The following is a 12,585-nucleotide window of genomic DNA, read 5'->3' on the forward strand; positions in this document are numbered from 1 at the left end:
TATCGTTCTTTTCTGGTATGAAGTACAGCACTCAACTTATGGATTGGGATTAAAATAACATTTCAGCACCAGGAATACATGAATCTAAATGAGCCCCTGGGTTACTGATGTTTATGCATTTGACTCCAATTGAAATGGAGCCATTAAAATCCATTTATTTAATTAATGAGCATATACTATATGCATGCTACCATAGATAGAAGAATGTTTTTACAAGATATGACCCATACCCTCATGCTTCTTAAAGTTTAGTGGGGAACATAAGATATTTTCACAAACCTCAGGTGTTGGATAATATGGGAAAAGAGTCATGATAGTATTAGAAGTATAGTTTTATCCCTGTAGAATTAGAAGCAGATTGCTTAGGACTAGCTGGAATGTAAATGAGAAAGGTTGAAAATAGAGAATCAGTAAGAATACTGAAGTAGATTTTACCAAGAAGAATAATACTCTTAAAAAGAATCCACTTTACAAGTTTCAGTATGCTTAGGTTTGTTTTACCTTCTTGATTTTAACATCAGTAGCTCACACATTATACTTACTGTGTATCAGGCGTGTTCTAAGTACTTCATTTAATCTTCCCAATAACCCTAGGGGATGAATACCGTTTGTTCCATATTTTACAAATGAGTAACCAGGGTACGAAAAGTTAAGTAAACCTGCCCAAGGTCATGTGTTTTGTATGAGCTAGAGCTGGGATTTTGAACCTAGGTTATTTGGCTCCAGAGTTCATGTTCTTAACCACTATATTAAACTGCCTCTTTTTTGTGTTAAAAGTAATATCAGCATGGATGTAATAATGTCTTCCTGAGCTGTGATGAGAGAATTATAAAGTTTTTTTGAGAGAGGAGAAGGGTGTGGGTAGAAGGAACTCATTTAGGTGCTCAAATTCATTTTACCATTCTTCTTTAAAACTGTCCATATAGATTATAGATTTTCGATGTATCATACATTTAACAACAGAAAAATTAAACCACAGTGAATAGTTCAAACTGTAAATGGGTTGTAAGATGTATACTAGGTCATGTAAAAACAACATGGATGTAGGGAGTTAATACTGAGACTTATTCAGGAGGTAAGATCTGTTTTCAGTTTTCAAATATGGCGCTGATGGACAGGAAATGAACCCCTGAGTACACGTAGCTTAAGAAAAAGAATATTAATACTTGTGTTAAGTCCCTGTGTATCCCGTCCTGACTGCATTTGACTTTGGTTTTTAATAAATGAGATAAACCCCTTTGCAAAGATCTTTTGGTTCAGCAGTGTGTTTTTGAACTCTGTGAAGACGTATTTACAAAGTCTGAGTGTTCGAAAAATCTCTGATGCTTTTTATTGGAAATAATTTTACTTATTAAAGTAAAATTGGCAAATCACATAGTTTATGATTCATGGACCTAATTTATTTGTACAGTGTTTTACAAAACATTTCACAAAATCCTGTCTGTTATCCCCAAGATGAAAAACAGACATACCCAGCTTCCTTTAAAATAGCCTGTAGCAAAATAACTCCTTCCACTAACAGCATATTTTAGTTATTAAAAGCACTTCACGCACTTTTCATGTAATCATACAAAGAACCATGTGGACCCATTTTACATATGGACGCCTGTTTTCTCTATCTGTGGTTCCTTATTTTGAGGATGAGTTTATTTAAGGCTCTTTTCCTTCTGCTCTCCTGAAAAGACTGGATCATGGTAGGTTCTCCTATGTAAATAATTATCTGAGTATATTGTGAGAGGAGAAAAGAGTTAATATTTATGTCTAAAGCACATTACTTGAAGAAGTTATTGTAGTAGGGTCTTGAAGTATTCATTTTATATGGTATGTTAACATTTTTACAGAAATTGTTTTAGATTTTTATATTGGGCTTTGTTCTTCCTATCTCTGCAGTTGTTTTAAATATTGCGCGTACCGAAGACAGATTTGTAGCTTTCTTGGGATGGCAGAGCTGCACGCTGATGCTGTCATTCACTGTTTTACTTAAGAGTCAAAAGCAATTCCCAGACACTCTTAAATATAAAGATTCCATTTTCTGACAGCAACAAATCACTGATTAATAATTTAGGCAGTTGAATTTCAGAAAGAGCTTTTGCATCTTACCATTTGTTAAATATTCTGTAGTTGTCTGCTTCAGTTTATTTTGAGAGAGGCTGAAATTTCTATTTGTGGATGAATTGGTTACCTTGTTATATTGTAGAGCTTTGCAGCTAATTAGGTCTTTGATAGTTTTTAAGTTAAATTCCAGAGCTTTGGAAAGAGCTGATAATATTAGTTAAGTAATATGCTTTTGGTTTTTTCATTTTTAGTGGGTAGATTCTGTAATAAAAGTATATGATTAAAATATGGTATCCTCGGGGCCGGCCTGGTGGTGCAGCAGTTAAGTTCGCATGTTCCGCTTTGGCAGCCTGGGGTTCGCGGGTTTGGATCCTGGGTGTGGACATGGCACCACTTGGCAAGCCATGCTGTGGTAGGCGTCCCACATATAAAGTAGAGGAAGATGGGCATGGATGTGAGCTCAGAGCCAGTCTTCCTCAGCAAAAAAAGGAGGATTGGCAGTAGTTAGCTCAGGGCTAGTCTTCCTCAAAAACAAAACAAAACAAAACAAAATATATATGGTATCATCAAAAATAAGTTATTTGTCAATGAGGGAGGTTAAGTACCAAAACAAATATTGTCTTTTTTTCATAGTCACTTTTTTCTTTTACTCACTTTTTTGTGATATACCAGAAAATCATTTTAAAGTTTGATTTAAATCGTATCTCAGAAATTTCTAAGAAGCACCTACTTTAGTTATAAAGAGACCAGAATAAGAATTTCTGTTTAAAGTAAGAAATGGTAATTTTTCAAGTCATTTATCCTTTTTTTTACAGATTGTTTCATAGAATAGTCTCAGTTTCAGCAAAGCTCACTATTGAATCTCTCAAGGCTGATCTGCTGAGGCCTCTTGCTGTTCCTTCCCCTTGAGTGTATTTTAGTCTAGTTCTGTTGGAGAGAACTTTACCTGCTTAGCATGGTGTTAGAATATCACCACATGTTATTTGGATTAGTCCAGTGAATTGTATCTGCTTTAACTTGCTGCTGCTGTTAAATATTGCGTTGGTCTCTAGGGAACACCAGAAAGGCCCAGCCACCACAGGGTACCTATGGTGCCTTTGAGTAGGGTAGGTAGAACTCCACAGCCCAGTGTGCTGCTTTGTTTGTTTTACTTTATTTTTTTTTTGGCTGAGAAAGATTTTCCCTGAGCTAATAGCTGCTGCCCACTTTCCTCTTTTTGTGTATGAGCTGCTGCCACAGCATGGCCACTGACAGACAAGTGGTGTAGGTCCACACCCGGGAATCAAATCCGGGTCGCCAAAGTGGAGTGTGGCAAACTTAACCACTAGGCCATCGGGGCGGGCCCTGCTGTGCTGCTTTGTTACAGCCCTCCGCAACTAGCGTGTGCCCCTTTGTCTGTACAGTCATGCGCTACACAATGACGTGTTGGTCAATGATGGACCACGTATACGATGGTGGTCCCATAAGGGTATTACCGTAGAGCCTGGGTGTGTATAGTCTGTACTGTCTAGGTTTGGGTAAGCACAGTCTATGATGTTCACACAGTGACAGAGTTACCTAATGACACACTTCTCAGAACATATCCCGGTTATTAGGTACGCATGACTCTACTTCTGAACTGGCAAAAGTAAGGATATCATGTAGAGATCCAGTTTAGGATACATAGCTTAAAAAGTGGCTAAGTTCTTGCTGTTTTCGGGCTCTATACGTATTTTTCTCCTTTGTAAATTAAGTATTCAAAAGTTGAAGGTTGAGCATTCTCTGCAACCAGCATCACCATCTCCCTTTGCCTGTCAAAGGGTATGGGAGTCCCCACTCGGTTTCCAGGTTTGTTTTGTCAAAGGTGGAAATTATAAGTGTTCTACCACATTAAAACAATTAAGAAATACTGAGGGAAATCAGCATGAATGCAGAACCGAGGAATACAAAGGTGAGTTCTAGAAACTCCATACCAGGGAGCTCAATATTTTATCTCCAAAACACATTTTCTGTAATTAAACAAAAGTAATCTGTGAGGCTAGGAGTCATCAAATGTTAAGAGTAGTTACTAGTTCTTGATCTTGTCAAGCCTGATGACTGCCTTTTCTAATGAATACTTTGTAACCTCTGCTCTTCTGAAATGAACTAAATTGATAATGGCTGCTACACATAAAACTTTCTTTTTTAAGATTTTATTTTTTTCCTTTTTCTCCCCAAAGCACCCTTGGTACATAGTTGTGTGTTTTCAGTTGTGGGTCTTTCTAGTTGTGGCACGTGGGATGCTGCCCCAGTATGGCCTGATGAGCAGTGCCGGGTCAGCGCCCAGGATCTGAACCGGCGAAACCCTGGGCTGCCGAAGTGGAGCGCGCGAATTTAACTACTCGGCCACGGAGCTGGCCCCACATAAAACTTTTTTAGAAGGTACCAGTGCACACACATACAGGCTCTGAGAAGAAAAATCTTTTTTTTCTTTTAAGGATTGGCACCTGAGCTAACATCTGTTGCCCATCTTTTTTTTCTTCCCCTCTTCTTTTTCTCCAAAACCCCCCAGTATAGTTGTATATTCTAGTTGTAGGTCCTTCTGGTTATGCTGTGTGGGACGCCGCCTCAGCATGGCCTGATGAGTGGTGCTAGCTCTGTGCCTGGGATCCAAACTGGTGAAACCCTGGGCCACCGAAGTGGAGCACCTGAACTTAACTACTTGGCCACGGGGCCGGCCCCTGAGAAGGAAATCTTTACACAATGCTCATGAAGGGACATTACTGCTTTCACTGAGGACCAGGGGTTTGGAATAAGTCGTGCTGAAACAACCCCGATTTTCTAGAATTACTGGAGAGGGTCAAGGAAATTGTAGCCAAACCATAGGCAGTCTTTTGAACTAATCTGTGTATTGTGGTAAAGGATCTTGGCTTTATAGCTGCGTGATTGAAAGGTCACTTCCAAAGTTAAGTTTTCATTAGAACTTTGTTACCTTTGAGGCAAGTACGTAGAGTGTTGTATGCTGCAAGATTCTGTACTTGGCCTCTGTCCTGTTTAACATTTTTTATTAATCTTGATGGCTTGCCTCGCAAATTGATTTAATCAGGGGATTAAAAACTACAAGCAGAAGTTCTCTAGATGTCAGGGTTCAAAAAGATTCTGTGATATTAAACTTAATGAATAGAAACTTAATATGTAAAATTTTAAATAGAGATAAATGTAAAGTCGTGTACTTAGATTTTCAATCTCAATTCTAGAGTTTATAGACTGGTTTATGAGAGTTCGTATAAAAATAACCCTGGGTTTTAGAAGATTAGTGTGAATTCTTGAGGTGTTGTGTCCTCCCCCATTTAGTAAAAACAGATATTCAGAATGGTGGAGCTTAATTATCCAGGGGAGATGATGAGAATGGGAAGGGTCTGGAAATCATGAGGAAGAGTAGAGGGAAATTTAGTATTCAGCGTGGATAAGAGACTTATGAGAAGTTTAGTCATTCTCAAATATGTAAAGGATTTTATATGAAAGTAGTACTTATGGTCTATAGGTCTAGTGTGTAGGAGGTGGCGAGGATATAGGACATCATATTTGGATTGGATTATGGAAATTTTTTCCTGCAGAATGGTAAGAGAATGGACTGTTGTGTGAGCTGTTAGGCTTTTCGTTGCTGACATTGTGCTGTGTTTAGCTTGCCAGCTGTCAGGAAGGCTGTAGGAGGCATTCCCTTTCCAGATAGCTGGTTCACTTTGACAGTCTGTTAACTGCAGTTTCATGTTTTAGGGCAGACCCAAAAGTCTGACAGTCAGGCATGCAGGCACATTCATTACAAAGGGCGAAGGGGTAGGGTGCATCCCACGAAGACGTGTTGCCAACTTCTGCTCTAAAAATTTCTTTGGTGAGACATTAGATCATTTTATTAACCCTATTGTTTGAAGTAGTGAATGGAGCCTCAAAACCACCAAATCTTTAAAAATTTTTTTAAATATTTACACTTTTGAATTATATACCCACATATACAGAAAAGCACACAATTCTTATGTGTACAGTAATATATTTTTACATATTTACACACCCATTTAACCATCTCTTACATCAAGATACAGAATGTTTTCGGCACTCTAAAGGTTCCTCCTGCCTCTTTCCCACCTAAGCCTTTTAGTAGATAGTTTGGACTTTCAAGGATATTTTCATTGAATTGTTTTTCCTGTTTCTCTACTCTTTTTCAAGTTTACTTTGTTATTTTTTGGTTTCTGTCATCTCACTTCCTTGTGTAGAGCTGTCATAATTTCCTTTCCTTGATTTGCATCCATGCTCTTTTGAAAGTAATGTTTTATTGTTTTTTTCTGATTAGCTTTATTTACTAGTTTCTTGTTACTAAAAGCAACACAATAAAAGTAATATATAAAGAGAGAGTATTGTGTATTATTACAGTCATAGGCTCGGGAACCTGGATGTTAGTCACCGTTTTAGCCCTTAGCAGTTGTGTGACACTGGGGCAAGTCACACTACTGTGTGTGTGTCCTTATCTGTATAATGGGGATTAATAATAGTACTGACCTTACCGAGTTGTAAGAATTAAATTGGTTAATTTATGAGAAGCACTTAACTAGTCTCATAAAGAGTGTTCAATCAAAGTCATCCATTATGTCCTTTCCAAAGCTGATTTCAGAGCCTGCTTCCATATCTCTGCCTGTTTAAGGATACAAATTATTTCAGAAGTGTATTTTACTTTTCTCATTTATGTTTTTCAGCCATTGTCATTAGTTAGTACAGTAGTATAGGTTTTTATTTATAGGTAGTCCATAAATATGACCACTTGTCTAAACAAAGTTGTGATTTTCTAATGTTTTCAGATGTAAAAAATTCCATACTTAGCATTGGCCCTTTTGAGACTTCATACGGAAGCATTTAAAGATTCTATTTTAATTGTTAGATGAATCAAATATTTAATGATTACCCACTGTGATCAAGGTGCTGTGCTTGGTTCTCTTGCTGGTATAAATTCACAAGACATGGCCTTGTCCCTTAAGCAGCATTTCCAACATTTCCCTAGTTCTTTCATTTCTTCAAATACGTTTTGTGAACTGGCTAAGTACCGTGGTGAACAGGAATGCTGAATACACTGAAAATCGAGTTTTCACAGCTCATCACACTGCAGCAGACTGTGGTCGTTGGTATCCAGACTTTCATCAGGACAGCCTTTATTTTTATCTGGGGGAAGAACAGGTTTTTTCCTATTGACCAAATTTAATCACAATAATTAATTTCTGACTCCATTTAGTAGTAAAGTTGGGTGATCTAGTGATAGCTCTGGTAACTGTCATTTCTGTTTGTCATCCTTGATGATTATGTGATCACTGGTAAGTTAGGAGTCTTGGGGAAAGTATATCCTACATATTTTTTGTCACAATAGACAAGACTTAAATACAGAAATCTAATGTCATCTGTTTGGGCTTCTTGATCACCCTCTGTCCCCATCCCATCAAACTTGCCAGCTGACAGCAGACGGGCTAGTGTGTAGCCTGTTCTATTCCAGAAGTCTCTGGTGGTGTTTGTTGCAGGGTGGGTGCTAAATCCTTGCCTAGGATCTAGCAGATATGGGCCAGACTAATAAAGTGACTGTAAGAGCAAACAGGATGATATTAAAGGAGATATTAGGAATTAAAGAGCATTGTAAGTTTAGTGATTTCTGAACTTAAATCCTGCTTCTTTCTTGAGGTTATATGGTACAGTGCCCAGTTTTAACGTTCTTTCTGTAGACCCTGAATGTTAAATACTTCAGAAGTTTGGTGTTCTTAATATTTTATATATGTTTTGTAATGGTCAAATCAGATTTAGTTTTCAGAAATTTATGGAAACTTTTATTTACGTCTTTTTCAGGTGTATTATCAATCTGATTTTTGAGAACATTTTTACTTTTGTAGATATACTATTTTAATGTGCCATGCAAATAGAAACTACCAAGAGTCTTCTGGGTAAAAATAAAATGTTTATTAAAACAATTCTTCAAGAGTATTTTCTAGGCATTTTATTCGATTTGTTAAATTCTAGCAGAGAAATCATTAAATTAGTTACTATAAAATTCTTTAACTTTTTGAATTAGCTGTCTTTAATGTAGTTTTTGCCTTTATATTTTGGACTCTGTAAAAAAAAAAAATCCGTTCTCTCACAGTGAGGAAATAAGATATGACACAGTTCTGATTTAGGAACTGGACGTTAGAGATTAGAGCCCATGAGATGATAGATATTTGAAGGGCTCAGTATGGTAGAGGACAGTCTCAGCCCTGGAGGAGGCATTCCAAGGACTGTGGTCCTTGTAAAGGATAAGGCTGGGCGCGTTGGTGTATAGACTGTAAAGAGAGATTAGTCGACATTGTGGTGTTTCCTTCATCATTATTTTAGAATCACATTTGAATTAAACATGTGCTGAAATTCACCAGGCAATGAATGTGTATTAAAAAAAATTTTAGGAGAGATTTACAGAGGAGGTCAGCTTTAGTGGAAAGGTCAGTCTTCATATTAGATTATTTTTAATACCCTAATGCAAATGAAGGTGAAAGGATATAAACTTAGGAAATGTAACTTATGAATATTTAGCCCATTGTTCCCTAAAATATTTGTTAATACCTCATTTACCACATGGACTCAGGGAGACCACAACTTCCTTCTCTTACTGTAAGTTACATAGGCATTACTTGGTATAATATATATCGTCTTTGAACAAACTTTTAAGTATTTCTTAAAAAGCTAGTTCTCATTGTTATATTGAAGTCATGGTTTTGAAGTGCCTGATAACATCAGAAAATGAGTTTAAATCATTGCTCCTTCTGCTTGTTGAATAACCACATTTTCATCATAAAAAGTAAGTGGTAATGCCTATTTAACAAGGGAAATCAGATTGTAATACGTGTTACACAGAGAGAGGGCAGTGGTGGTGAAAATGTTTCTCTCTCACACAATGCAGAAGTCTCACACAATGCAGGTTCCTAAGAAATGATGCGCCTTTGAAGACAGTGCCTTTCATGTTTGCAGTCTCAGACTGAAGCTGCAAACCTTTACATCTTCCAGGCCAGGCACTTGGGTAACTGGCGTATACTTACCCCTTGTCCCCACCCCCTAGACATGAAAGTCTTCCAGTTTTATCTGGAAGGTATGTAATGGGTGATTTTCTTTCATAGGCTTTTTAAAAAGCTGATTTTGTAGTTGACAATTAACCAAGTGTTTTCTGCCTTTTCTTTGGGACAGAGTGGGGCTTCTTTTTGATGATTATTCCCCTCAGGTTCTTCATGACTCCTAGTTTTTAACTTTTGTGTTAAACATATAGATTAGCTTTGAAATATATGTTTTTTTGACAAATTGCTCATTTTAGTGTCTATAGTAGATTGGCTTGTGTTGTAGAAACTTGTTAGTTCTAAGTTGGCATTTTTGGTTTTCTGCCTTTGTTTGGAAGTGACTAATACTTAGAAAAATAGCATTCAGCTGCAAAGTGGGAGATTTTGCACATTAAAAATATCTTTCAGTGAAAGTACATGTGAAAATCTTGCTTCATTTTATTCTCGTTTTATTCTCTCTTTATTCATTCATTTCTTTATTCTCATTTTCTTCTCATAGCTAACCTGTTTCCCAAATTTTCCCTAGTTATTATGGGCGCTATTGTTTAAAAAAAAGTTACCCTTTTCACCTTATCTGTATACCTTTGGCTTTATTATCGTTAGGTATGTTCTTGGAGTCTTTGTTTTAAAATACTTCTGAATCTGAGTGTAGCCCAGATCCTTGAGCATGCCTCTGATTGAAGTCATTCTTGGTGAACTGCTCCTTCTCCTAATCAACTTGGCTAGATAGGCTTCTCCTACGCCTTAACAATTTTTCATGTGATTATCAGTAATGCTTATTACTTTATCTGAACTTTTCAACGTGTTTTAGCATGGTCTTGACATTAAAAGCAAAATGGAGGAAATCTTATACCAAAGTCATCCAAAGCTGCCCGCCCTGTGAATTATGAGATGTGTATTAATAAGTCATATTTTAGAGTCATTTTGTAACCCTAGGACTTCTAGTTTATTTTCATTCCACCATTAGTATTTACAAGTGTCAGTACACTTCAGAGACCACCAGGAACACACTTGTAGTTGAACAAGTTGGATTCTTTGCTCATTTCAGCAAAGTACACAGACAGTAGAGAACCCTGGGGTGTCTCAGTTGTTACAAAGATTGTATTATAGGATTTGGGCTTTGGGTAATTTGGAGGAGGGTTCAAGGAAGTGAGGGGCTGTCACTCATTTAGCATAAGAGAGATGTTTGGTATTTTGTGGGTTGTGCATTGACCTCGTTTTTGTCTCACTTCCTCATGGTCTCAGAATGACTTAATTTGATGTAGAAGTTTAGTGAGATTGTCCAGCAGGAGAGTGGATAGTTTAGCTGTGAATGTCAGATCAGTTTGTAATAACATTGAGGCTAGCTGTGAGCATCAGATTAGTTCTCAGAGGTCAGGGCCTGCTTTTTTTCCTTTCTCAGAAGCATTTAAATCCCCGTGGCCTTTCATTATGTAGAGACCAGCTGCGGTAGGGGGGTCATGATTTAGTGGCAGTGACATATTGGGCACGTCATTGGAATAAGCTGTGGCGATACTGACAGCTATATTTTTACAACACAGAGCAATTGGGAAGCATGTCACGCATGTCAGGTTTCAGCTGGCTGGAAGTAGTTGGTAAAATATGAACATGTTCTTTTTAAGACCTAAGATATGTGAGTTTTCTTACATTAATCTCTTTGGGGGAATCCTAGGGTTTACCTCACTAAGTTTAGTGTCTAGGAATTAGTTTTTAGTGCTGCAGGAGATTCTTTAGAATGGGGAAGAATCAACTGTTCATTTTCTGTATTGTCAATGTTAGTATAAAGCAGTAAAGATGAAAGAGATTTTAAAGGTTTTTAAAATTTAAGAACTGTTACATACCTTACAATTCAAAATTCTAAGAATTGGGGTCTGGCCCAGTGGTGTGGTTAAGTTCAGATGCTCCACTTCGGTGGCCCAGGGTTCGTGAGTTCAGATCCCAGGTCCAGACCAACCCACTGCTCATCAAGTCATGGTGTGGCGACATCCCACATACAAAATAGAGGAAGATTGGCACAGATGTGAGCTCAGCGCCAATCTCCCTCAAGTAAAAAGAGGAAGATTGGCAACAGATGTAAACTTGGGGCCAATCTTCCTCACCAAAAAAAAATAAAAAAAATAAAAAAAAATAATAATAATTGTAAAATTCCTTATGAACCATCAGGTTGACGTAAGGCAAAAGAAGACCATGTTTTCACAGTTCCTTTCTCCAGCTTAGTCATGTGCATCAAAGATCACTGAAAGGATATTTGTATTCATTCATTTATTCAAGTAATTGCTGTGTACTAGATGCCAGGCTAGGTGCCAGGCCCTGGGTATGGAGAAGGGGTCAAACAATCATTCCTGTCTTCATAAGCAGTACAAGTGATGTCTGGACATGGTTTAAAGCCTCTCTTGTAATGGTATCTTAATTTCGTATATATTCTAAAATAAGTACTGCTTTATTGTATTATAATAGAAGAATGTGTCTAAGATTATGAGGTAGTTTCTGTGACTTTAAATGTAGTAACTATTTTTAAAATCAGATATTTATGGAGCATCTACTCATGCAAGTCTGGAGATACCTTTAAATCGTGGGGGTCTTCAGAGCAAAATTTATTTCCTAGAGAACTGCAAGATAGGCTTCTGCCATTTTATCTTCACCTTGAATAATAAATTTATTATTCTCCTTAATACTGATTCTTTATCATTTGGTTAAAAACTGAGTAAGTTTTGTCTTTTATCTTTTTTTTTTAAGCTTTATTTTTATTATTATTTTTCCTTCTTCTCCCCAAAGCCGCCCCGTCTATAGTTGTATATTTTTAGTTGTCGATCCTTCTATTTGTGGCATGTGGGATGCTGCCGCATCATGGCCTAGATGAGTGGTGCTAGGTTCGAATCCAGGATCTGAACTGGTGAAAACCTGGGCCACCATAGCAGAGCGCGCAAGCCTAACCGCTCGGCCACGGGGCCGGCCTCCCTAGTAAGTTTTAAAACTGGAAAAGTTAGGTTTGTAGTTAGGACTTAATAACCATGAGTATTTATTAAAAGTCTAGAGTACACTTGGATAGTGTCACATGATTAGAGAATTCAAACTGTGTAGCTCCGTTAGACAAGCAAGACACACAGGCAAACCAGTGTCTTCATGTGCTACTATTAGTTCTGCCATTGGTCTCTAGAATTTTCCTATAGAAATAAAGAATGTAATCTTTATGTTCTTTTGTTATTGAAATCTTCGTAGGTTCATGATAGCCTTGAATGGTTATGAGAACTTGAAAAACCTTTGAGAAAGGATTTGGATTGCAAAATCTTTTACATCTTGGTGCTTTTGGTAGAACAGTAGTAGTGTTAGAATATAGTTGATTTGGACCAAATTAAGGATGATAACTTTTTAAAGTTTTCTCTTGAAGACCATCCTCCACAGAAAAATGTGTTAACTTTGGGTTTTAAACACTGTAATGAACTGTCATTTAGATTTGATTTAC

General features: G+C 37.3%; 1 protein-coding gene across 7 annotated transcripts in view; it reads left to right on the forward strand.

Moving 5' to 3' along the window:
- Positions 1-12,585, forward strand: part of WDR33 (WD repeat domain 33) — a 96,588-nt gene that overhangs the window by 45,186 nt on the left and 38,817 nt on the right. Inside the window, exons 8-9 of one of the 7 annotated variants that reach the window (XM_070507359.1) lie at positions 4,254-4,455; positions 4,586-5,331. The exons of 5 other annotated variants lie outside the window; for them this stretch is intronic. In XM_070507359.1, coding sequence (XP_070363460.1) covers positions 4,254-4,411 — 158 coding nt within the window. In that variant the 3' untranslated portion in view covers positions 4,412-4,455; positions 4,586-5,331. Of the gene's footprint in view, positions 1-4,253; positions 5,332-12,585 lie in introns of those variants that run through there. One more of the 7 variants, XM_070507358.1, reaches the window with a different exon arrangement.

Source organism: Equus asinus, chromosome 4 (assembly GCF_041296235.1).
Source record: "Equus asinus isolate D_3611 breed Donkey chromosome 4, EquAss-T2T_v2, whole genome shotgun sequence".
NCBI classification, from domain to species: Eukaryota; Metazoa; Chordata; class Mammalia; order Perissodactyla; family Equidae; genus Equus; species Equus asinus.